The following is a 25995-nucleotide window of genomic DNA, read 5'->3' as shown; positions in this document are numbered from 1 at the left end:
GATAGTGGACACAAGTGTCTTTGGTCTTCAGTAGATAGTGGACACAAGTTTCTTTGGTCTTCAGTAGATAGTGGACACAAGTTTCTTTGGTCTTCAGTAGATAGTGGACACAAGTGTCTTTGGTCTTCAGTAGATAGTGGACACAAGTGTCTTTGGTCTTCAGTGGATTGTGGACACAAGTGTCTCTGGTCTTCAGCAGATAGTGGACACAAGTGACTTTGGTCTTCAGTAGATAGTGGACACAAGTGTCTTTGGTCTTCAGTAGATAGTGGACACAAGTTTCTTTGGTCTTCAGTAGATAGTGGACACAAGTGTCTTTGGTCTTCAGTAGATAGTGGACACAAGTTTCTTTGGTCTTCAGTAGATAGTGGACACAAGTGTCTCTGGTCTTCAGTAGATAGTGGACACAAGTGACTTTGGTCTTCAGTAGATAGTGGACACAAGTGACTTTGGTCTTCAGTAGATAGTGGACACAAGTGTCTCTGGTCTTCAGTAGATAGTGGACACAAGTGTCTTTGGTCTTCAGTAGATAGTGGAAACAAGTGTCTTTGGTCTTCAGTAGATAGTGGACACAAGTGTCTTTGGTCTTCAGTAGATAGTGGACACAAGTTTCTTTGGTCTTCAGTAGATAGTGGACACAAGTGTCTCTGGTCTTCAGTAGATAGTGGACACAAGTGACTTTGGTCTTCAGTAGATAGTGGACACAAGTGACTTTGGTCTTCAGTAGATAGTGGACACAAGTGTCTCTGGTCTTCAGTAGATAGTGGACACAAGTGTCTTTGGTCTTCAGTGGATTGTGGAAACAAGTGTCTTTGGTCTTCAGTAGATAGTGGACACAAGTGTCTTTGGTATTCAGTAGATAGTGGACACAAGTTTCTTTGGTCTTCAGTAGATAGTGGACACAAGTGTCTTTGGTCTTCAGTAGATAGTGGACACAAGTGTCTTTGGTCTTCAGTAGATAGTGGACACAAGTGTCTTTGGTCTTCAGTAGATAGTGGACACAAGTGTCTTTGGTCTTCAGTAGATAGTGGACACAAGTGTCTTTGGTCTTCAGTGGATTGTGGACACAAGTGTCTTTGGTCTTCAGGTCTTTGAACAGCACTGGTGAAGTCCCTTTCCACTCTGCAGCCTCAGAGAAACCGTGGACCTCTGTAGTTCTGAGTGTAGTGGGATGTTTTCTTCTCCTTCACCTCTGTGACACAATAACCATCAGATCTCTTGTTGAAGTAACTTTGGTACCTTGAATAGAAATACGTAATTCACTGACATTTGAACAAGTTTTTTGTTGTAATGTTTTGTGCAGTCAATATTATTATAGCCTACTAAATGTTTATCTGACGATGATAATGTTAGCAAAGATCACCTTACTAACTAAAAACCAGCAGCTAACGTACAGTAGCTTATTTATGAAAAATAATACTAAAAATGAGAAACTAGGTAGAAGCAATAACTGAAGACATAACACGCTGGTGTTATATCAGGAAATGTGACCATCAGAATATCCCACCACCTAAACCTAGACTAAACTCTAGATTCTAATTCCTTTCCTAAACCAGTGACGGCAGGATAATATTTCACAGTAATCACAAAACCCAAAAAATCTTTTGCTTTCACTCAGAGCGCTAAATAACACCAGATCTTGTCTGCCAAGTTACATTTTCTTGTCGAAACCAAACCAAAGCACTGTATCGACCAGGCAGAATTCAGATTGGCAGCTCTGATGCAACACCAGCTAGTAACGTTAACATGTACTTAATAATCCAGAAGGAAGAAGCCAAACTCTACATCCATCTTGAAAGCGCACGTCATCATCGACTGAAAACCTTCCCAAGGTTAACTGTCTTTTTCGGTTCTTGGCTTCTTCTGGAAGTATCCTCTTTTGTGTACTGTAAAGCAAAAAGTTAAGCACGTTGTGGAAATATTCAGGATTTTTGTGAAGGTAAAAACGTTGCCCTGTATTGCTTTAATGATGTTATTGTTAATGAATTAATGTAGATGCCCATTTTATTTTCTTATCCAAATTTAGCTGACCACAAGCTTTCTTTCTTGGCTTTGCAACAAAATCACATCCATTCCAAATCAAGTCATTTTTCTGTGCGTTCACCCACTTCAAATAGCTCCTGAGTTGCCAAAAGTTGCTCTCGGAGGCAAGTCTCAAAAAAGGCCTTCGCTCCCCTTTTCATTGACAGTATCATTTAATGAGAGGCACTTACAGTAGACTCTAACACAGTTAGGAATTTCATGACACCCTCAGGAGGGAAATTAATCTCTCAAATGAAATTGGTCTCAGTGCTCAATATGTCACCCAGTTGGATGCAACTTCATTCCTAATCATCGAACCTCTGTGAATTAAAGCTCATTTTCTGAACGCGTCGCTTCTTGTGGGCTCTCACAGCAGGATGCAGGCTTTCTACCTCGCCAGCTCTGAGAAAGCTTCCCCGCTTCCCATTTGATTCAGGGATTAGATTTTATTACAGATTTGAGCTGGACAACCTCTGTGACAGCCGAGCAATCTCTTTTTGATAAATTTACATAAAGCTAATGGAATTTTGGATTGAGATTCTTTTCCAATTCTCCTACAGTTCACGTGCACCAGAAGGATGGATTACAGCACATTAGGAAAAAAAAACAATCTTAGTCATAGAACCAGAAAGTTATTAGTTGACTGATATATTGTTTCCAGCAACTGCGTCTGTTGCTACTACAAGTACTAAAATGACAATCAGTTGTTTTCATCAGGCCGTACCCGCAAACAATACACCGTTTAACTGTGCACATCTTCAAATGTCATGTTACTGCATAATAAAATGACCATTTTCAACAACAAGACAAAGACATGTTATCTTTTTCCCTTTGGTGGAAGTGTATTGTCTAAGTGTGTGTAAACATATTTTTCTGACAGTAGCTCTCATGTGAGGTGTGCCGTACAAGCAAAGAAACAATACAACCAAACTCCTTACTCACTCATAGTCCACATCTAGGACAGGTCGGCAGCAATAGAAAACAAGTAATACATCTTTTCACTTTGCGTATTCATGAAAATATCTGTTTTTATACAAAAATTAAATACAGTTACAGTATGTTACAACTTTTTTTTTTTTTTCCATAAAGGGGAGCTGAAGCATGGCAGCAAAGCTTCCTAGAGAGGAAAAAAAAACAACAAAAAATACTACACTGGTACTTGGTCAAAGGGCTTGATAATAATACATGAGCAGCATTTGGCAAAACAACAGTCACCCTTAAGCAAAGAAATCACCAGAGTCACCAAAGCACAGGAAGTGAGAGAGTAAAGGGAAGAGTGACAGCAAGGAGAGAAGAAGGTAACGAGTAAGGAAGGAGGCAGCAAGGCAAGATGCTTTAAGATGTCCCGTCCACATTATTATTTTTTAATGACTTCAGGTGATACTTGGAAATCATGTTTGGATTTGTACAGTTTGTTCTCAAAAGGGTAGTCTTCATCTGCCTTCAATGAAATATCATTTATAACAACAATCGCTCCAACTGTTTGCTCTTTGAAAGTTAAAATCAGCAGTGACTTCATCAAGCCTTTCATAAATCCTTCTGTCGCTCCACATAACCTCCTTATGAGTAATACTGTCACCCATGACTGACTGTGGCCGTGGATGCGCAAAAGTGTTGCTTATGCCAACCAAGCTTATTGTTCACATATCCTTTTTTTCCCCTTCATGTCCTCAAGGTTGAGAGTTAAGTCTCATCCTATGTAGTCCTTGAGTTTAGTTGAGGACGGGAGGCCTGTCCGATTTCTCAGCAAAGGGGAACAGTCAGCAGCGGGAGCACTGCGAGGGCAAGAGCGAGGTGGCAGGTGATCAGAGGATGATGGAAAGTGGCCCGTCCAGACAATTGGTCATCACACTCCCCTGGGCCCTGGCAGCGAGCTCTCTCGCACAGGATGCCCGTGAAGCCGGGGGAGCAGTGGCAGCGCTGGTGATGGTGGCACGTGCCGCCGTTCTGACAGCGCAGCATCGCGTTGTCGCACACGCGAGCTGCAGAGACGAAAGCAAAAAAAAAAAAAGGGCAGGGGGAGACAGAAGGAGGTGATTAATAGATCACTCAGGGATAGGGCAGCAGAGAACATCAACAGGCAGGTTCACGGGGCACAAGCTGCCTCCTCTGGTCCTGTCTGCATCGCTCTGTGTCCTTACAGCTCAGCTGACACATTAGGGAAGGCAAAGCCAAGGACTTTTGTGAAGGAGTGCAGAGAGGAAGAGGAGACAATAAGCAGGCACATACTGTATAAATACAAGAAAGCAGCTTCTTTCCGTGAATGGATGTCCATGACAAAAGCACACACACGCAGACATTTCGTGGATATTCTTTTTTAGGAGTTCACAAAGGACTTTAGGGCAAATCATGCTGGCACAAGAGAAAAGAGCAAACAAATCATTGTGATGATGAAGTGAAGTTAATGAGTGAATGAAAGGGATGTCAGAATATTATGTTCAGAAGTGAAATCGTTTCCCTGCGAATGCAGAGAGCAGAAGATGAGGGAATGACATCTGGTCCCGCCACAACAACACCACCACCACCTCCAGGTAATTCAGTGTTTTGCTAACTACAAGAAACATTGTTGAGTCTCGTAGCCAATTTACTGTACAATGTAAGGCTGTTCAAAACAAAAGATGCCCAGCATGAAACAATAGTGGCAATTTCTTTGATTTTGCCAATCTTCTGCTTCTTTTCAGGGCAAATGTCCTCCGCCATTTTCATCACACAAACTCATCCTTTGTGAAAGATTCAGCGATTAAAATGGCCACTTCATAGCATGCTTTGGTGATGTTTTCATATGTACGTATGAGCCGGCGTCAAGAGACACTGGTGGAAGTTTGAGCCAATCCCAGCAGACACAGGGGCGAAAGGTAGGGTAGACCCATCACAGTGCCAACATACGCAGACAACCATTCGCTCTCATATTCGGAGTACCCAGAGAGGATACACACAGGGAGAACATTCAAACTATACACAGAGAGCCCCTCGGTCAGCCAGGGTCATGAAACCCCCGGTATTTTTTTTTGCTGTATGGCAACAGTGCAAGCCATGTGTTGCCCCCAGTTAGTCTTTTTACACTGAATTCCTTGGCAGCAGCAATATTTTTATTGCCAATTTAAAGCGGAACTAGACCGGAAGTTCCTATTAACGCTGTTTTTTTGGTGTGTATCTGCGTCATTACCCTTGTTTATGAAGCCCTGACGGTTCGAAACAAACAGTTCAGCCATTGCTGAGAACGCTGTGTTTTATTGTAATCTCGGGGCTCAACGAGATCACTGAAAATCCCGTAATAGTTACGTAAGCAGCGGTTCTCCTGAACAACCGATCGTCCTGCTCCGGGCGGTAGTCCGGGCACATCCGGTTACGTACATTGAACCGCAGAAGAAGAATAACGTCCGTTGTGGAGGTGTTTCACGAGCAACAGTGTCTTCTGACTCTGGGTCTGACTCTGGTTTAAAGTCATAAAGGGACTGCGGCGGGGAGTCGTGAAGAAGCTATTTTTAAACACTGTTAAAACAATGTTTTGATAATGAGGAGCAGTGCATCCACCGTTCCAGAGGGGGGCGCTGCGCTTCTGAGAACGGATGTGCTGGATAGTACTGGCCAATCACAAGACTCTGTCTTCTGGGGGTGAAAGTTCACTCTGAAATCTCGCAGCAGAAAAACACAGTCAGAAAAGAGGATTGCTATCGGCTCGTTTAGAGCAACTAGGAGGTGTTTGACCATAAAAACAAGTTAATATATGTAAGTAGACCTCCATAACTAACATTTATGTGCAGGACCACTCTATGTCATCTTTAAGCAAATCAAGCAAAGAATTTTTCAGTCCTGGAATTGTTGGTGCTCCTTATTAACCCTTCTCTTTTTAGTTGTGGTGACCCTGCGGTGTGATGACACTGATGAGAAATAACTTGCAGCTTGGACGTGTTTGTTCTTTTTAAGGATTACTTGCGATATTCTGACAGTGTCAGAAAGTCAGGATGACCATGCTTAGGGTTAGGCCTGCTAACCGATGACACTCAAACATGAAATGATATTTTAACCAGCATGCCACAGTCAAATACAATGTTAATTATGGGATGAGGGATACAATGTCTGGGATCTGCTGCCTCTTCTTTGAATATTTCTCCATACACTTAAATAAATGTATGGGCCCAACTGCCAGAGTGCAATCCATCTGATTCTGTTATGTAGCACTGGCACATACTAATGATGTTACCAACATGCATTGCAGCTAACGACATAGCTAATGATGCTGCTAACTTGTGTCGCAGCTGGTGTTGTGTCTGATGACTTGCGTCATAGCCTACAATTCAATAGGTGTCAGCATGCGTCGTTATTGATGTATTAGCCAAATGTATCTGTAACATCCACAGTGTGGTTTATAATCTCACTGGATAGATATAGACGATGTTAAGGACTCCATAAAATAATAATCCTATTTCCAGACAAAAACTCAGTTCTAAATTATTCCAGGAAGCCTCTCTTGCTGGCAGAAGGTAAGATCCTGGGAGAAGTAATATTTACCAAGAGATTTCAGTGTAATTGGATCTCTCGCTCTGCATAAATAGTAATCACATTTTTGGTTTTCAGCAACGTTGCTCATGCAGCAGAATAAACTCAACAAATAATCATTGCTGCTGCCAAAACTGATTAAAAGACATTGGGAATGGGTTAACGTCATGATATTCCCACCTACTTCACTCAGTACAATACAGTATGTACTGTACTGATGCAGACTTTTATAATCAGTTTGAATTAGGTATAATGTATAATGTGATTGAAGCATTAATATAATAACGCTTTATAATTGACTGGGTAATTACCCAGTATTTTGGCCATTGTTCTTACCTTCTAATTACAGGTCAATACCAAGTAACACATTTCTGTTACCATATATTTACTGGGTAAATAGCTAGTAATTGGGGGCTGTAGCTACCTGCTTATTACCAGCTTATAACCCAATAATACACTAAAATTCACCATATAGAAACCATTTAAATACTCTATTTTTGTTTACACTTATTGGACTGTATCCAGTAATGTCCAATAAACATTTAACAAGCTTAGTAGCTCCTGGATTAAAACTATCAACTGTAATTCACCACAGGCCGCCAGAAATGTTTCTGTGGGCCACCATTGGCCCCCGAGCCGCACTTTGAGAACCAATGATCCAGAGAGACCAGATTTTGGAGTTTGAGGGTGTAGTTTGTTCCAGTCTTTTTATAGTGTTATTTTTTAAAGCAGCAGTGAACAAGCCTTTATAATATAATAAAGGCTTGTTCAATGTAATTAGGTGGCTATATAGTAGCTCTTTTAGCATCTTAGGATACATACGGCACACAAATCAAGCTACTGCATACACATATAAATATTGGACTTTGTCAGGTGGTCAGAAATATAATTACAATAATTAGCTGATAATATGTGTGTGTGTGTGTTATGTTACTTCTGCCACCCTTAGGCAACTTTACACATTCAGCTTTTACTGGTTTAATTAGGATTAAATCCTAATGTTTTTAATTAAGTGTCATCCTGACACTGCATGCAATGGGTTAATACTAATAACCCATGGGCAATACTAATAGTATTCCAAAGCCTGGCCCAAGTGTGTCTCGGGCTCTTATCAGTGCTTAGTCATGCTTGATAAAAATGATCACCTCACCAAATGTGTTTGCAGGCCCTATCCTATGTCAATAGCTGTGCTGTGTGTTTTTGCACACATTTGCTGTGGGAACTCTGTGGTCTCTCCTATATGCATTAAGTTTGTTGTGAGTGGTCGAAGGATTATCTGTCTGCCCTCCATCAGAACCCCCAGGACCACTGTCACTCTAAAAAGCATTAGTAGTTCAATTAGTTTGTTTAAGCCTCGGGAGTCACAAGTCAGCAATGCTGAAAACAAATCACACACTGATTTAGTATGTGTAAGATAACTTTTGTCGGTTGATGTACAATATGCACAAAAAGATGGCTCACTAATGTTTTTGTAGTCGGCCTCAGTCTAAGTACAGGAGATAAAACACGCGATGTTGAGCTCACAATAACTCTTATAATAGTACTTAACTGTTACTGTAATAACTGCACTTCCTTTATTGTTTGTCCACACTGCCATAATTATTGATGTCTTCCTGCCTATTATTTATTAAATTTAGACTGTAAGCTATATACTTTCTCCTATTTTATTGCAAAGTAATTTGGTGGTTCACTATGTTATTAATATAAGATATATATATGTGGGGACCGTATCTATGTTCCCCGGGTCCTTTGTTCCCCGCTTTGTATGTGACCGGGGAACATAGGACCCTTTCTCTAACCCTAATCCTAACCGGGACCGTATCTATGTTCCCCCGGGTCCTATGTTCCCCGGGTCCTATGTTCCCCGGGTCCTATGTTCCCCAGGTCCTATGTTCCCCGGGTCCTATGTTCCCCGCTTTGTATGTGACCGGGGAACATAGGACCCTTTCTCTAACCCTAATCCTAACCGGGACCGTATCTATGTTCCCCGGGTCCTATGTTCTCCGCTTTGTATGTGACCGGGGAACATAGGACCCTTTCTCTAACCCTAATCCTAACCCTACCCTTTTTCAAAAAGAGGGTCCTATGTTCCCCTGTCACATACAAAGTGGACCTTTTTTGGGAAAAAGAGGGAACATAGGACCCGGGGAACATAGGTACGACACCATATATGTGGCCCTCTCGCAAACTCGAGTACGCGACGAATTATTGCGCGAATACGACTGGTTGCAAGGCGCCCGTTGGGGATCGACGCTGGGCAGAAGACGGAGCAAAACCGCGGAACGTCAACGCCGCGGTTTTTGCTGACGCACTCGGTGGAAATCTGGAGTGAGTGTGTCTCTGTATTTGCCCTACAATATGTAAACTTCCTCTCACCAGGGTCAGCTGGGACTGGCTCCAGTCGTAGTAGAAATGATGGACGGGAACAATGACAAGTTACAAGTAAGAGATGGATAACAACAATAAAACATGAGAGCAGCAGCGCCGGACATTCTTTCAGACAGAAAACATTCTACTGTACAAATGGTACAAGGTGAGGTACTTTTGATGGGTAAATTTGGTGGGTTGTCCCTTTAGTCATACAGAAAGTACAATATCATCACACTGTGAATGATTATCCAAACACACACACACACACACACACACACACACTGCTGCCTTATATTGTGGGTGTTGACAAACTTGCCCCTGACACTCACTTCTTCTCGGACTTGTGCTGGCAGCGAGTGACAACACAGCAATCAATTCCCCGCTGAGCAGCAGCTCTCGCTGTCCCTGAGACCTGCATACGTGCAGCTCACACCTCTGTCATATGTGATGTTTTAGCAGTATATCTGTTATGACAGATGCATGCTGGGGCCTCGGTGATGCACGAAGCAACAGATAAAATTCAACAGAGCAACAGCAGAGAAGAAGTCAATAACATTTCTTCTTGTTGCTTATATGACTCGAAGTGTGATTCTGATATATCTATCTATTCTACATACTGTACCACAACATATAATGCAATATCTATCTATCTATCTATCTATCTATCTATCTATCTATCTATCTATCTATCTATCTATCTATCTATCTATCTATCTATCTATCTATCTATCTATCTATCTATCTATCTATCTATCTAAACACACACACACACACGCACACACACATTATAATAAAAGCCACTTGAAATCATGTTTACGTTTGTTTTAAAGGGCCTTTAAAACCATAGATTCCTCTCTGCAATTAACTATAACTGGAGACAGGTTTCAGATACAGGATCTGCTAATTATATGCACTGAGACAGAATAGTGTTGCTACAATTACACTACATCATTGGTTCTCAAAGTGCGGCCCGCGGGCCAATGGCGGCCCGCAGAAACATTTCTGGCCGCCCCGCAATGAATTACAGTTGATGGTTTTAATCCAGGAGCTACTAAGCTTGTTAAATGTTTATTGGACATTTCTGGATACAGACCAATAAGTGTTAACTGTACAACTGTATTTACTATGTCATCAAATTTTGGATGACATAGTGACGAAGTATAGTATGACGTTTTTGTCAAATTTTGGCATTTACATTTTTTCCCAAAAATGTGGGACGGCATATATGTCATTTTTGTCAAATTTTGGACCAAACTGTTTTTTGGAAAAAAAAATTCAAATTTGGGACGACAGTATTGTACAACTGTTTTCCCCCAAAAATGTTAAAATTTTGAACGACATAGTATAGTATGACGTTTTTGTCAAATTTTGGACCAAAAATTAAAAAAAAAAAAAAAAAGTCACATTTTGGGCGACGTAGTATAGTATGTCGGTTTTGTCAAATTTTGGGCGCCATAGTTATTACAAATGGGATTTCTTTCAGTTTTTTTTCTTTTTTTTCCTTTGGCGGCCCTCAGTCCAATGTTGGGTTCCTAAATTGGCCCTCAGGTATCAAAACTTTGAGAAGCCCTGCACTAGATCAATATCTTTTGCCATGGTGTCAGGGTAAGTTGTTCAGCCCTGCCTCCTGTGATCATATTAACGTGAAGGCTTCATCATTAGTCATGACTCGGAGCTCTAAAGTTGTCAGCTGCACAGGATCACTTGACAGTGGCGGAGGATATTACTGCTTCTAAATGTGTACATGTGGTGTCACGTCAGAGAGGGAAGATTAACAAGACCTGTCAGAACAGGAAACGTCAAAAACCACGACGTGTCATTACCTGATTAAAATAAATCTGACGTTTCATGGAAAATAACATATTATGTTCAAGTTCGGTGGCAGAAAAAAATGTTAGCTTAGCACCAAGCATTGAAGAAGAGTAACCAGAAAGCATTTGTCAAGATTAAAATATAAGTTGTAGTTTGTAACTTTTGGCAAACAGTAGGGCTTTGTTACTTTGCTACCTCTTCCTTGACTTTCAATGATTACACTGGTCAACACCAAATTTATTGTTTAAGATTTTTTCCGCTGATTTAGGATCATTTTGATTTTGATGAATTTTGATGCGCTGTATCCAAAAATCACATTGCTTCTGCTCAAAATGTTTGTTTACATGTATGGGTATTTTCAAGTCATATGATGCAAAATTCTTTAATATTTCTAGGAATAAACAAATGCTGAAGATTTTGCAGGTGCCAACTTATGACTAATTGTTTTTTTTATATATATATTAAAGGTGAATGAAATGGCTTCGACTTGAAGGTCTTGCAAAAATAAGGCCGAAGTGTTCTGCTACATCTGCGCTGAAGACACCATTGTTCCTAACAGGAATTTTTTGTTTTTCTCCTAAAACCTTTTTTGGATGAGAAATATTAACGGAAATCAAATGCTCACAAAAATTTCATAAATTTAGTCAGAAGATCTTCCAGAAAGCAAGATGCCAAATCTGCCGCGCAATGTGTTGTGCTACATTTATGAATTTACATGTACAGTAAATATAGCTAAATGAATAGAATCAAAACACACCGTCTAACACGGGCAATATGCAAATGCTTGGCAATGTCTCAGTTACGCTAATTAGCATATAGCATGTTCTGGTGACGTGCAACTAATTTTGAGGCTTAGTTTAGCTAATTTCCATTCAAAGTAGTGTAGTTGGCTACACTGTTTGAGCCATTCAGCTTCATCCTTTCCACCTGTGTGTTAATTAGTTAGCTTAGTCTAAGCTAAGCTAGGCAACAAAGCTAATACAAGGCATTTCTGAAATTGCCTTATGGGTCCTTCAAACTGCTGCCACTGATCTTTTTGGAAAAATGATTAGTCTTTTCATTCTTTGTTTTCACACTGCTTTTATGTCATTGTGTTATCTTTTATTCCAGTAAAGACTTGACACATTATTGGGTTACAACAAATGTGATGATCTTATGTTGCAGAAAACTGAATTCTCAGTGCCAGTTTTGTTTAAGTGGGGATTTGTAGGACGCATAAAAACTCTGTTATAATCCACAAGGGTACACAGCTAATTAAAGTTCCAGTGCGGAACCTCTATTGCCCCCTGTGGACCTCTGAGTAATTACCACAACACTGCGGTAGTGACTTGACCTAGTTTTTTCTCCCGCCCACACACACATACACAGGTTCATGCAGCTTTCCTCATCGAAGCCTTAAGGCCACATTATACTTCTCCGACTGCGTATGCGTTATCCGACTGCGTCACCACGGAGACGCCTCGAGCCTTCATACTTCTGCGTCGTGGTGACGGACACGCGCTGCAATTTCCCGCCTGATCAGTAGGGGTCGCTACGCAAGGTTGTTGTGCTTCTGGCTACGGTGAGCAATGGCGTCCGAGAAAGAAAGAGAAAGAAAGACTGTTGTTGTTGAAACAGTGGCCGTTTCTCACTTTTCTGTGTGACGGAACGCAGTTTTAAGATAATTTGAGGCTAGAAATTGGCCATTTAGAGTCTAAACATGTGCTGTGTGTGTTAAGATGTGACATATTTATAGTTTGGCAGCGGCGTTGTCGGCGGTGATCAGCTCCGCCACTGTGGCCGGCACAGAGCAGCTTAGCTCGGCCTGTTCTGAGGACCAATCGCAGCCCTTGCCGTCTCCGTTGTCCCTTGACGGAGTGACGGACACTTAAAAATATTTCTTTTTATGTACTTTTTTACGTTTACGTTTATTGTAAGCAGTAGAATCCAGTATTCAGCCGTAGTGGTGCTGGGCTGTGGGTCTGCTCAGTCATGATGTAATATGCGGCACCCTGTGTGCAGCATGGGAATGTTGCCACAGCCACGAAGACAAAATAAAAAAACGCTATACTGAAAGAGTCACACAGAGAGTCATGTGGAGCTGACTGGCTTCATCAGCATAGTGTGAACGGAATTAGCAGTGGTTTAAAGGTAACACATTCTTTTCATTTAGAGTTTTGTGTACATTTTTTGTATTTTTTAAGTCACATTGAAAGGTTTTCCAACCTTGCCAGTTGTTATTCCAGTTCCAAGAAAAAGAAGTGAACATCCTCCCTTGATCATGGAAATCCTAAAAGTCCTCTTCCTGTGACTTACCACTCACTACACAGGATATTTGCGCCTGAGGATTAACAGCAGATAGCTGGAAATCAATCTACACAAATCCCCCCATCCTCCCCCCCTTCCTCTCTTCTTCTCCATTTTCTTTATTTCCTGAACATGGCAGAAAGAGTGCACCTCCAGAGAGCATTCAGCGGTAATTAAAAAGAGGGCACGATCAAAGAGGTGAGGAAACTGTGGACTCGGTGATCGCGGGGGCATGAGGTCTATTCCCACCAGTGTTCTCACAACAAAAGATCAGTCTTGTGAGGATGAAAGTGTGTTTGTGTGCATGCAAGATGGAGGCATCTGGGCTTTGGAAAAACAACCTGCTGCATATATAAATATATATATACTGCTAATTGCATATTCAAACGTTACACTCACCCACCAAATTGACATGAGGCATTCAGTTTTTTTTCCCCTTTGTATTGTTAATGTCATGCTGAAGTTACAAACCCTATAAGCCTACCTTGGTTACGATTTGCAACACCAAGAGATGAGGCATTTGCTCGATCTGTGTAAAAACGGAAAAGGTTATATATTAAACTGAGTCATGTTATACATGCTGTTGTGTGGTTAAATCACAGGGACAGCATGCATGGACTTGTTTACAGTAATTGGTATTATTGGAAAAAAAAATTGGGCACGTATTTGGATAGATAGGACGTGTCGGAATGTGCATGCTGCTTAAAGCGGAACTTTGCAAGCCTGGTCAATACCACCATTCTAAAAAAAAGCCGGTCCGATGTTTACTAGTGTGTCGTTTCCTCTTCTTCACTTCCTCCAACAGCAGTTTTTTTCGCCAACTCTGCCATGATGAACGTCTAAAATAATAATAACTGCCTTGATATTACGGTCGGTACCCAGCGAAGGTGTGCGGTGCTGTGAAGCAATTAGTTTTTCTCTCAAGCCTGTGTTTCCAATCTCCCTGCAACGAGCCATTTAACCATCACAATGACTCCCAAGCTGTTAAATTAGGGTAAAAAATCCTGCATAGTTCCGCTTTAAATGAATGATTTTTTTTCCACAAAGCAAAGGCAGAAAAAACCCACATACAGTCACTGCTTTTGTCGTCCAGTATGAGTCACTTTCAGACGTGAACATGCACAAAGATGCATGGTGGGAACCACATATTCATAAGTTAAAAATAAGAGTGGTTTGAAATATTTTTGCAAACTCTTTGATTTCACAGCATGAAAATCATTTCAGCTGCTCAAAACCTCCCTGTGATGTATAATGTATTCTTTAGTAGGTATTTAGTTTTCAAGACTCCACTTGCTGTTTCACTGGTTTCAGCAAATGGACCGATATCAGCCTCTACCTTTCTTTTCACTTGCCAGAAAACGAGGACAGCATCTCACACAATATGAAATAGAACCACATGTTGTCAGGAGGTTTAGTGAACATGGTTTGAACTGTAATTTGAGTTGTGTTTAGTTCAATCAAAAACAGATACAACTTTTGAAATGAAACTATTCTACACGTTTCAAGAATCTTAACATGAAAATACATTGTTTCTCACTGAACTTCAGTTCACTTGTATTTATTTATTGCTGTTATGTAAGATTTAATTCTATATTCATTATTTCTTGTTTTTCCACTGTAGCAAACCAAACGTGGTACTTTTAAAAGTAAAGACCGAATTACATTGGTACAGTAGAGCGTGTGTTTCCCAAACTTTATTCTATATCGGGAAACTATTTTTTATGAAGGCAAACTGTCATGGCTGAAATTGCTGAAATTCAATTAACAGTGTGCAAATAGGAGCTGAAAACAGTCACCAGTTTCCAAGCACAATTGCTGCGTGTGTGAATTTACAAGAAAATAAATACTACAAAGTTAGCATGGCTGTAGGCCACTTAGCTGAAACCTCCTACGGAATATTAACATTCTACCAGCACGACTAAAACTGACACCTGTCACTGTAGTGTCGGTGTCTGAAGCTCAATCTGACTACAAAAAAACACAAATATTTTATCTCAAACTATTTTAGACCCCTATACAGACTCTCTCTGGCTCTCCTTGTCCGAGTAATCACATCACATTTTATGTCCGAGATAAATCAGACAGGAAAGTCATAATCGTATATTTGTGGTGTGGAGAAAGAAATGAAACGCGGAGAAAGAATGTGAGCGAAATGCACACACTCCAAAACGAGACGTAGCACAGCAGCAACAGGTGTAAGGACAATAAAACGTCGAGTAAATCATCAGTGAAAACTTTACCTCCACGTAATTAACAGGCAAGTTGGATTTGGTTATTGGTGATTTGGTTGATATGAGCTTAGTTGAGCAAGACTACAGAATTCCAAGTGCAAGCATGATTACTATAGGGTTAAACCTGATGAATGGTAATGCAACATAGGGCATCATTTCTCCCACCAACAGCCAAACAAAAGAGTCATCTTCACCAAGAGTTAGTCAACATGCAAGTATATACAAAAGCATGGTCAACTTACGCACTGGTCCATGATTGCTGGGAATACCTGCAAAAAAAAGAGCAAATAAACAGTATTTTACTAAAGTGGGTACATATGTCATTTTATTCTCCAAACTTTAGTTTAGGAGAAAGCTGTTTTTTTTGTGTTGCCTTCAAGAATTTAAGCCCACCATTACTGATTCAATTGTTTGTCCTCTGTGTCAACTGATTAAGGGCAGTGTTGGATCTCCTGAGAACCTTAACAATCCATGATTCAATGTCTGCCTTCCTCTGATGATATAATAACAGGTCTGCCACTGATGAAATGTCAACAGAATCAAAACATGAACAGACTACATTCATTAATATTCTCATATTTTGAAATACACCTGCAATTTTGCTTTAATTGTTATTGGTTTCTCTTAAAACAGTCATTTTGATGGCAATATTTGCTAGTTTGTATTTCAACTAGATTTTGTTTGTGGCCTGGAACTGCCTTTGGCAACGTGATGCAGCTTTTGTCTGATCCATATTTGTTATGTGCCTGATACGGTCTTCCTGTGATGTTATTGTCATCACTGGGCAAATCCAACCCTATAATTAGCGCAATTTCTGATTCTTTTCACACACTTTATTGCTTTGCCCGTCTGTGATTATGTTTCTGTGGGGGAGCTTTCGTATTGTTTGCGCCCACATTCATCACCTCATTACCAGTTGGGGGTCTTTCACAACAACTGTTGGCGACGCAGCAGGAAAAGTGCAGATTTTAAGCTCCAATTTGCAAGCGATCTAACAAATTCTGTATTCCTAAGGAACACTTGTTATATTTTGAGAAACGGAAGGCAGACAATATTACCCTTTGATGACAAAACACATTCTACAAAGTGATCAAAGTCGCAGCCCCTAACCTCTTAACCTGTGAACCTGTTCTCAAACACAAGATGCGTTGACGCTCCCTGCAAAGTGGACTGTCAACATAATTCCCGATTTTTATAACACACCTACTTATTTCAGGGACATTTTTTTTTTAATAATACCTCTCTGCCAGTTACAACTGTAGCCCATAGAAACCCAGGGCTCCATTTTTGGCTCTAATTTATCAGATGAAGGGTCATGTATGTCCATTACTATCTAACTTGTGAGGATTTGAATATGTAATGAACCTTAGCCCTATTTCTACCTGTGAGATAAATGACCTCCATGATTAAAGAGGAAGACTTGGTGACAGATGAACGCTATTAAATCATAATTAGATTTTGCATGTTCAGCACATTTGTCTTGATACAAGGGCTGTATAGTTAATATCCTTATTGGAAATATGAGCTTCATATAATGGATAAAGGCATGTTACAGGGCCTGGGCTTTACTTATGAGAGAAATGGGAATAATTCAAGACAAAAGTGTCTTCATCCAACACCTGAGGGACCAATATTCTTACGTCATTTTCATGTGCAACATTATTGCATTTTATGCCACTGCCAAACAAGTGCTAATATTGCTTTTGATATGGCTAGACCTCGGTTTCATCAGTTCAGTGCAGATGCGGCCAAGAGTTGGATTTTTTAATAACAAGCCTGTCAATCTAACAGTGAGCACCGCACTCAAAGGAGACTCATAACACAGAGGAAGACGTGTAGGGATAAATCCAGCAATATCTCCTTAGAGTTCACAAAAGTTCCCGCAAGCAAAATCCCACACACAATCTTAACGCGTTGCATGTGCACAGAGGCCAGACACATACAATTATGTGCGCATACATGCATTCACAACGACAGAATTATACCTTTCTCATGCTTCCTCATAAACAATAACTGCATAATCCTCCAATTCTTCACTAACAAACCACAAAATAACAAAAAAAGAAGGAGAGAAAAGTGATAAAGCACACTTTTACTGGACGAACTTACCCACACAAAGTCAGTGGATCAATAGCAATATCGCATTTCTGAGCAAACCTAATCAAAGAACCACATCTGAGAATTTGAGACGGACAACCAAAGCGTACATCAGAAAAAAAGTTGCTGTCAAACCCACTGCTGCCATGAGAATTTCTGACTGTAAGTCTGACTCAGTGTGAATGGAGAGAACCAGAGGGCTGGATCTTCTACCATCTGGCCTTGCTTGTCTGTCCACCACCTCATCCCTTAGTGGCTGTATAAGATTTACTGAGGCAATGAGCCCCCCTGCCTCAGGCATGGGATTTGATGTGTGTGATTCAAATCCCGTCCAAGATTATAACAGAGATGATGTGAAAGAGCACCTTCTGCCTCAGAGATACCACATGAGCAGACAGAAAAATATCCAGCACGAGTTCACACGTGCCGTAGAGTCGAGGCATGAATGTAGATGTACTGTTTGTATCTAAAAACAGAAACATGACACGCAAGTGGCCAAAAAAAAAGAGATTCATTTTCAAGATTGAGTTCGAGGGGTTCATTTTTTGATGTATGAAAAAAAGAGGTCTGAACACGAGGTCCAGCTTCATTAGTAAGTATAAGCTGATTAAGTTCACAAGTATTGCTTTTCCAAAACTGTAAGTGCTGTTTTAAGTGGATACGGTTAAAGCAACAGTATGCAACTTAAGCATGTTGAGTTTGCATGTTCTCCCTGTGTGTCTCTGGGTTCTCCAGTTTCCTCCCACAGTGCAGAAAACACAATTGGACACTTGAAATAGGTGTGAATGTGAGAGTGAATGGTTGTTCGTCTCTGTGACTTGGGCCTGTGATGGACTGCAACCTGTCCAATGTTTACCCCAACCTCATGTTGAGGATAAATTGGTAGACAATGAATGGATGGATGGATGGATGAATGAATGAATGAATATCCATGTCAGACCTGTTAGCATGCTGCCTTTACCAAATACAAAGACAGTGCTCAGGGCTATATTTGAAAGAGATGCTACCCAGAGACAAAGAGCTGATAAGAGGTGCATAAATACCCCAAAGGCAAGCAAAACAAAAACATTGAAATACTTACATATATTTGCAGTTCCTTTGGGTATAGGGAGGTAGGAGCCCACACTCCAGGCTCTTCCGTGGTAGTGCCGCTTACAGCGGCTACAGTCTGGCCCTGTGGTGTTGTGTTCGCATTCGCAGCCCAGCTTCCCCTTGTCAAACACACAGCTGTTGGCATGCAGGTTGCACTTGCATCTGAGACAGACAGATAACAACAGAAGACAGGGACACGGATGAATTTCTACATTTTTGACAGGGGTAAATTGAAATCTTGGCGGGTTATTGACCTGGATCATGCCTCCACAAAGATCCATTATGCTCTCCCTAAACAAAAACAATACACAAAAGAAAAACAAGGCCTCATTTGTCGCTGTCTGATCATATCTTGAGATTTTCTTTTTTTAAAACTATTTTCTTATAAATTACTTTGTTATTTGGAGAGGGACGAAAGCCTACCAGTCAGTGGAGGTACTTTATTAGACATAAAACTGTGTTGACGGATTCTCTTGACAGGAGCAGGGAGAAGGCCTGACGGCTGTCAGCACATGGTTGAATTTCTACATTCCACCCCTCTTTTTTGACCGCAATAAATAAACGCACTTGTATTTCCAACCCTTTGGAAAAAAGAACAAATTGGGTGCAGTTTGAGTCGTAGACCTAAACACCTGAGTGGGCAGAGAGTCAATCACATATTGGCAGAATATAATATTTTTGTTTTCAGTGAGTGTTGTGTTTACTTCCAGTAAAGAAAGAGCTTAAACGGAGGGAGAACAGGCAGTGTTTGTTGTCATATGAGATATTACGGTTGCATATTCCACTTGATTCCAAATATAATCCACTGTATTTGATCCCTGTTCCTAAGGGGGAAAAAGGTTACAATCTGTGACCTCAGCTGATTGGGAAATTAGTGGGGGGGGGGGGGGGGTTTATACAGTTAGGAATGGAGGACGATAGAAGACCAGACACAGTAACCCTCCCCAGAGGCTTGAAAGGCTCATGGCTTCATATCATGCTGATGTTTGTTGTTACAAAGTGCTTCCAAGCGAGGATTTCTCCCGTTTGATGCAGAGGAGCTGGGTATCCGTTTGTGTACAATCATCAGTGAACATGAGACAGAGAAATGACAGGAGCAGTCAGAAATATATCCATTCTAATTGACTTCCTGACCTTTACGGTGGTTATCTCACATTAATGATAGATAACAGGGGCAAACAAAGGAAACTGTACCGTGTTCAACTTGAGATTTCTACTTCAAAAATGTCCTGGTTTACAAATCTATAATGAGCTGTAGCAAATTATAAAATCAAAGTAGTGTAGATATCTAGGGATGGCCTTTTAGCTAGTTGCTTGTAAAAAAAAAAAGGTGCTGGTTTCTCATATAGCTTGTATAGCTTTCTCATTACGGAGGAACTTCCTCTCTCACTTGCTCAAAAAACACCAGAACACAAATAAATGAATGTTCTGGTTCTATTTTTTTTAGAGATTCTACAGTTCTACAGTCCAATGAATACTCAAAAGGATCATATAAACAAAAGGTCCATGGTTACTTAAACGAAAAACAATCATCCTTTCCTCAGGTTAAGCACCGTCTCTTGCACTTAGTGGATGCAACTGAATGAGCCCACATCACAATAGCTCAACACTATGTACCTCTCACCACATAGTCCCTCCAGTCCTTAACTTTTTAATCAATTAAAGTCCCTGCTCCATAAAATTAATGACTGGCTGTAGCTCTTCTGCAATGCAGACAGCTGCAGCTCCCTGAAGTCAAGAGTGATGAGATTTGACCTTCCACTTAATTAAAAACCAGCAAAATCTGGATCATTGGGCCCAACCGGTGTAGGTTGCGCGCTGATAGAGAGGAGAATGTGTGCTCAGGGGAGTTTTGGGGATGAGATGCTTTTGCCGCTGGCATTGTCATATTGAAATCTGAGCGTTTCTCTGTCCCCGGTTTGGGTCACAAGAGGAACACTATCCCCCTGTACGTCCACCCCTTTTGAACTGGCACCATTACGACGACACATTTTTATAAAGTTTTAATGACCTTTAATACTGTGTTCAGCCCAGTAGCAACTGCTATTATCCATTATCCAAACAAGAAACTGTCCCAGAGGAGGCACTCCAAAGCATCTATTTCCCTGCCCTAAACGCGCTCTTTAAAGAGACAATTAAAATGAATGAGGTTGTGGTAGAGATTTAAGTATGATTTCATGTTATCTAAAAGGACTAAAGCTAGGGTCTGTATGTGCGAAAAGCTAGAAACTGTAGGTTACACCCCTTCAGTCACGCCAAATCAAATTTTCCGTGGTGGAACTGTGAATTTTTCTCCACTTTTTCATTAATCTCTGGTTATTGTCTTTTTTTTTGAGAGCAAAGTCAAACTAAATGGTCAATTGTGTTTTATTAGAATATGGCAATAGACACGGTCTATATAAAAAGCTACTGGTACATGAAGCGGTTTTCAACAAATAGCACAAAAAGTGTTTCATATACAGACAAATTATTTATTTACTTTACACACACATATTATTTATATAGTTTATATGTATATAGGTGTATTTCTTTCTTTTCTTGTGCGTGGGGATTTGCACTTTTGTATATATACAAGCAATTTGAGACCAAGATACAAGCAAATAGGAAGTCAACTTGTGATCATCATGTGTTTTAAAGGTATTATACTCACATGTTTGAAATAAAGCCTTAATTCATTCATTCGTCAATTCATACAAAGCTTTAAACAAAATAAAATAATATAAAATGAATATATCAGCTGATATTAATGAAGGTAATGCAATGCAACTGATGACGTGACCAAGAAGGCAGCAATATCTGCTCCTGGTCTCTTTCTTCCAATTATCCACTGGATATTTTCTTGCCCGTTTTCATGGGGGCTATTTCTTCAATTAAATTTTCTCACAGCGAGGTCTACGAACAGTTCAGAGCATCCACAACATTAACTGTGGAAAGATATATTATTGCTACTGAACCTTCTACGAATGAAGGTTTCAAACGACACAGATGAATTTATCTTCTTTGTATTGCACGGTGTGGAGGCAGGAATGTCACAGACAGCAGACGTAAGCACATGAAACCATCTTTTTTTTTGTGACTTAAAATAGACCAACCGTTTATTGAGCTAAATGAATTCCCAATTCAGTATTAATGACATGGATATGTATCAATGTTAATCAGTGACAAAAGACACCATACAGTTATGTATCTGGTTTTGATGCTCTTTACATTTATATAATATTGTAAAGCCTTACTATGTCAGTACATTGAGATAATCTACGTGGTGATATGGCATTATACAAAGGAATTGATTTGTTTGGCCTGTGCACGCCACAAATGAAATCATGACCCAATCTCTATATAATGAAGAACATGTGAGTGTTTTCAGGGTCGACAGTGTGTTATCTTGGAGGAAGACAGCTGCACTACCCTGTATCTTGTCTTCTGGCTGTTCCTGCACCATTCTGACAGACCCAATGTGTCTTACACAGCTTTTCATTCCTGTGACAGCTCCTTGCATCTCTGATTCATGACAAGAGAGGTGCACAGACACAGTTAAATAAGAACCTCAAAGAAAGGGAAACTGAAGTGAAAGGTTAGAGGAAACTTTCAGTCACCAATTTTCAAATTGAAGCTATAAAATGTCTTTGAAATTACAGATGAAATAATGCAAATTTTTTCTGTTCGATAAATGACTCTAAGATTGTCATTATGCAAAGCCAGGTTGGTTCAGACTCTTTCTCTTTGAGTTTGGATGTTCTTCCCATGTCTGTGAGGGTTTTCTGCACGTATCCAGGTTCTTTCCCCACTTTGAAGACATGGACACTGTTCCAAATGTGTGAATGTGAGTGTCAGCCGGGCTCCATATCCCCTGCAACCCTCAATATAATGATATATATGATATACAGTATAAGCTTGGCTATGTTTTTTATTTTTATTTTAAATTTTTAAATAATTTTTCTCTATCAAAGACAAGTGTGTGATGTACCTATCATTTCTTGCATTACCTTCTGTTCTAAAGCCATCATACTAATTGACTTATCTATAGTCTAAGGTGTGGGTAAAGACCTTTAGTTAGAATAATTTTTCAACAATCAAACACCCTGAAACTTTATGCAGAGGTGATTCCACTTGTTTGTTTCAACCTTTCAAAATGTGGTTGTGGACTAACTGTGTTTGACTGCTGTCTCACTTTATAGCTGCAAACTTGAATAAACCACACACATTTTTGATAAGCCTCAGATAAGAATAGTAAATTCCATGCAGATACTTAAATTCCAGGTCTTGTCACACTAAAGGTTTTACTGCTCAACCGTTTTTATGAGACTGTCCTTCCATTAAAAAAACAAAAAAAACTTCATAGGTCATTTGCGCAAGCAGTTCATTTACGACCCATTGCTTTATTGATAAGTGATGACCAGCAGTCATTTCAGACATCATTAAGTCTTTTCTGTGAAATCCTAAATTCTGAAACATTTATATTGACGTGACAAAGTGGCAGTAACATATATGACGGGATCAGTGGAGGAAGTCAGCTCAGCTTCATTTTTGTAGATAACAATAATTACATGTAATGTAATTGTTTTCATTTTACCTATTTTATGAATGGTGAAATTCTATATTAAAATATAGTTTTATCTTTGTTAAACACTTTTTTTTTTGAAAAGCCTCAATCATCACTTCGTCCAGTGATAAGCACGATTAGCTTCTAGTTATCATGGAAAACACTGGTTCTTCTTCAGCAAACGGACGCCACGGAAGTCCCACCCATAATTCATGAAAAGTATCATGGGTAATAAGGTGGATACATCCTGCTCCAATTCTGTCGTCCACATCAAGTTCCCAAAAAAACAGAGAAGTTTAAAAACCCTGATTAGTTTAAGCATTTCGTGACCGTGTCTCAGTATAGACAGTATCTTGTTTCTGATTGGTTCTTATCAGACAAGACCCAACTATCAGTTGTGAATACAAATTAGTACTTACAAACAAGTAAGTTATTACCGAAATCGTAAATAAACTTTTTTTTTGTATATTTTCTTCCACCGCTAGGGGGCGATGGTTTCAAATGTGATCATTTTTGCATAGGTGTCTTCAGCAACTACCCATCATGATGCTACATCTGTAGCATCATGGAAGGCTTTGAAAAGTCAGATCATTTGGCAGTTCGGAGAGGGAGGAACTAGGGTAGGAAGGATAGGATATCCTTAAGATAAGAAGGATAGTCTTAAAGAGATTTGGGCAATAAACACAAAAAAACATCAGTCAATATCTCCAAAATGGAAAGTGTAATTTCTAGTGTATTAAACATGATGTTAAAGCTCACATAGAGTGGTCCTGTTGCACATATATGTTAGTTATGGAGGTCTACTTACGTACATTAACTTGTTTTTATGGTCAAAAAACCTCCTAGTTGCTGTAAACGAGCCGATAGAAATCTGTCTTTTCTGACGCTGTTCGTCAGCCGTGATATTTCAGATATAAATCTCAGCCCCAGAAGAAAGAGTGTGTTGTGATTGGCCAGTCTACGTAGAGCCTTCGCAACTGTCTTGTGATTGGCCAATACCCGGAAGTGACATATTCAGCACACCAGCTCTCAGAGGCGCAGCTCCCCCCTCTGGAACGGTGGATGCACTGCTACTCATTATCAAAACATTGTTTTAACAGTGTTTAAAAATAGCTTCTACAAGACTCCCCGCCGCATTCCCTTTTATGACTTTGACCCGGAGTCAGACCCAGAGTCAGAAGACACTGTCGCTCGTGAAACACCTCCACAACGGACGTTATTCTTCTTCTGCGGTTCAATGTACGCAACCGGATGTGCCCGGACTAGTGCCCGGCGTTCTCAGCAGTGGCTGAACTGTTTGTTTTCGAAACTTCAGGGTTTCTTAAACAAGGTAATGACGCAGATACACACTAAAAACAGCGTTAATTGGAACTTCCGGTCTAGGTCCGCTTTAATGTTAATCTGCCCATGATCTTCTAAGAATTTTCACACTCTCTTGTCAGACAACGATGATCCAAATACATTTTGATAACCAGTAGATATTTGTCCTGGGATCTGCCAACTACATCTTTAATCACACAGAAATAACTCAACAAGAAATACGTTTTCTACCGCTTTATCCTCCACACGAGGGCCGCAAAGGGCATTGGTGCCAATCCCTGTGACATACATTAGGGCAAAAGGTGGGGTCGTCACCAGGTCGTCAGTGCATTCCAGTCATGGTCATGAGGACTTTGGGCCAAAAGACACTTCACCTGTTGCTATGTTACAAAATATTCAATACTCATTAGTAGTTGTCTGCAAGGTTAACAGAGTATACACTGAAACCACTGTTAAAGCTTCTACACCTCTTTTTCTTCAGATTATTCACTTGAAAACATATTGCACTTGGTAAGATCTGCTATCATGTTAGCTCAATATTTATTTGTATGGACAAGAAAGTACACTAACCCCGGTTATCAATTTTTTTATGGTGTCTCAGAGCTGCTGTCCTGAGCTTATACACATGTATAAATAAACATCCCTGGCAAAGTTCATGTGAGAGAGCATACAAAGTTTCATGTGGTTTCATCTGGTTTGGTCACTGTTGAAGACGTCACTGTATCGCCATCATCGACTGCAAAGAATCTGGGTGTAATCCTCGACAACGGACTTTCCTGCACCCCCAACATCATCGCGGTAGCCCGATCCTGCAGATTTGCTAGCCCGATCCTGCAGATTTGCCCTCTACAACATCCGAAGGATCCGGCCCCTCCTCACAAAGGAAGCAACGCAACTCCTGGTTCAATCCCTGGTCATCTCCCGCCTCGACTACTGCAACTCGCTATTGGCTGGACTCCCTGCCTCTGCGACTAAACCGTTGCAATGTATCCAGAACGCTGCAGTGCGCCTCGTTTTCAATCTACCCAAATTCTCCCATGTGACCCCCTTCCTCCGTGACCTCCACTGGCTTCCTGTTGCGGCCCGCATTAGATTTAAGACCATGGTGCTGGCCTTCAAAGCCATCAACCGAACTGCACCAGTCTACCTCCAAACACTGATCAGACCACACACCCCAGCTCGAGCACTTCGCTCTACTACATCAGCCGGCCGTCTGGTACCGCCATCCCTGAGAGCAAACAAAGGCCGCTCAACGAAGTCCCGACTCGACAGCAGATTCGCTCGCCATCTTTCGCAACAGACTCAAGACTCACTTGTTCAGACTTCAACCTCGACCCCACATAGCACTAACCTAAAGTACTAATAGGTGCCTACCTTCAGCACTTGTATCATAGCACTTATGGAAAGTTCCTTTCTTGTGACAAATACTTATTGTAAGTCGCTTTGGACAAAAGCATCTGCCAAATGCCCTAAATGTAAATGTTTCCATACAGTTTGTTGACTCCTTTGGAAAAGAAACTAACTAATGAATGCATATTCAATTAATATTACAGCTCGTATGATTTTTTCAATATATATTTAATGTAGTTCAATCCCTGCAAAGTAAAAAAAATCCCAGAGGTTTGCTGTTAGAACTTTTTGGGTTTATAACTGTGAATTAAAAATGTACTTGATCAAGCGTCACTAATTAATGCAATGCTTCCAGGTCGTCTTTCATACATT

At 40.5% G+C, this 25995-nt stretch overlaps 2 protein-coding genes across 2 annotated transcripts in view; both read right to left on the bottom strand.

Moving 5' to 3' along the window:
- LOC310942344 (histone H3.2) overlaps positions 1 to 25995 on the bottom strand; it is a gene marked incomplete at its 3' end in the record, with an annotated part of 127085 nt that overhangs the window by 99494 nt on the left and 1596 nt on the right. The window lies entirely within an intron of this gene.
- Positions 3766 to 25995, bottom strand: part of LOC310942343 (netrin-G1-like) — a gene marked incomplete at its 3' end in the record, with an annotated part of 49406 nt that continues 27176 nt past the window's right edge. The window contains exons 3-6 of the mRNA XM_083907721.1: positions 18400 to 18572; positions 15464 to 15490; positions 13475 to 13519; positions 3766 to 4004 (exon numbers count right to left, since the gene is read on the bottom strand). Of these exons, the coding sequence (XP_083763847.1) occupies positions 3766 to 4004; positions 13475 to 13519; positions 15464 to 15490; positions 18400 to 18572 (484 nt within the window). The remainder of the gene's footprint in view (positions 4005 to 13474; positions 13520 to 15463; positions 15491 to 18399; positions 18573 to 25995) is intronic.

This window comes from Microchirus variegatus, assembly GCF_963457635.1.
Source record: "Microchirus variegatus genome assembly, chromosome: 21".
Lineage (NCBI taxonomy): Eukaryota > Metazoa > Chordata > Actinopteri > Pleuronectiformes > Soleidae > Microchirus > Microchirus variegatus.
The sequence above is the reverse complement of the archived record's forward strand: the minus strand, read 5'-3'. Positions and strand labels throughout refer to the sequence as shown.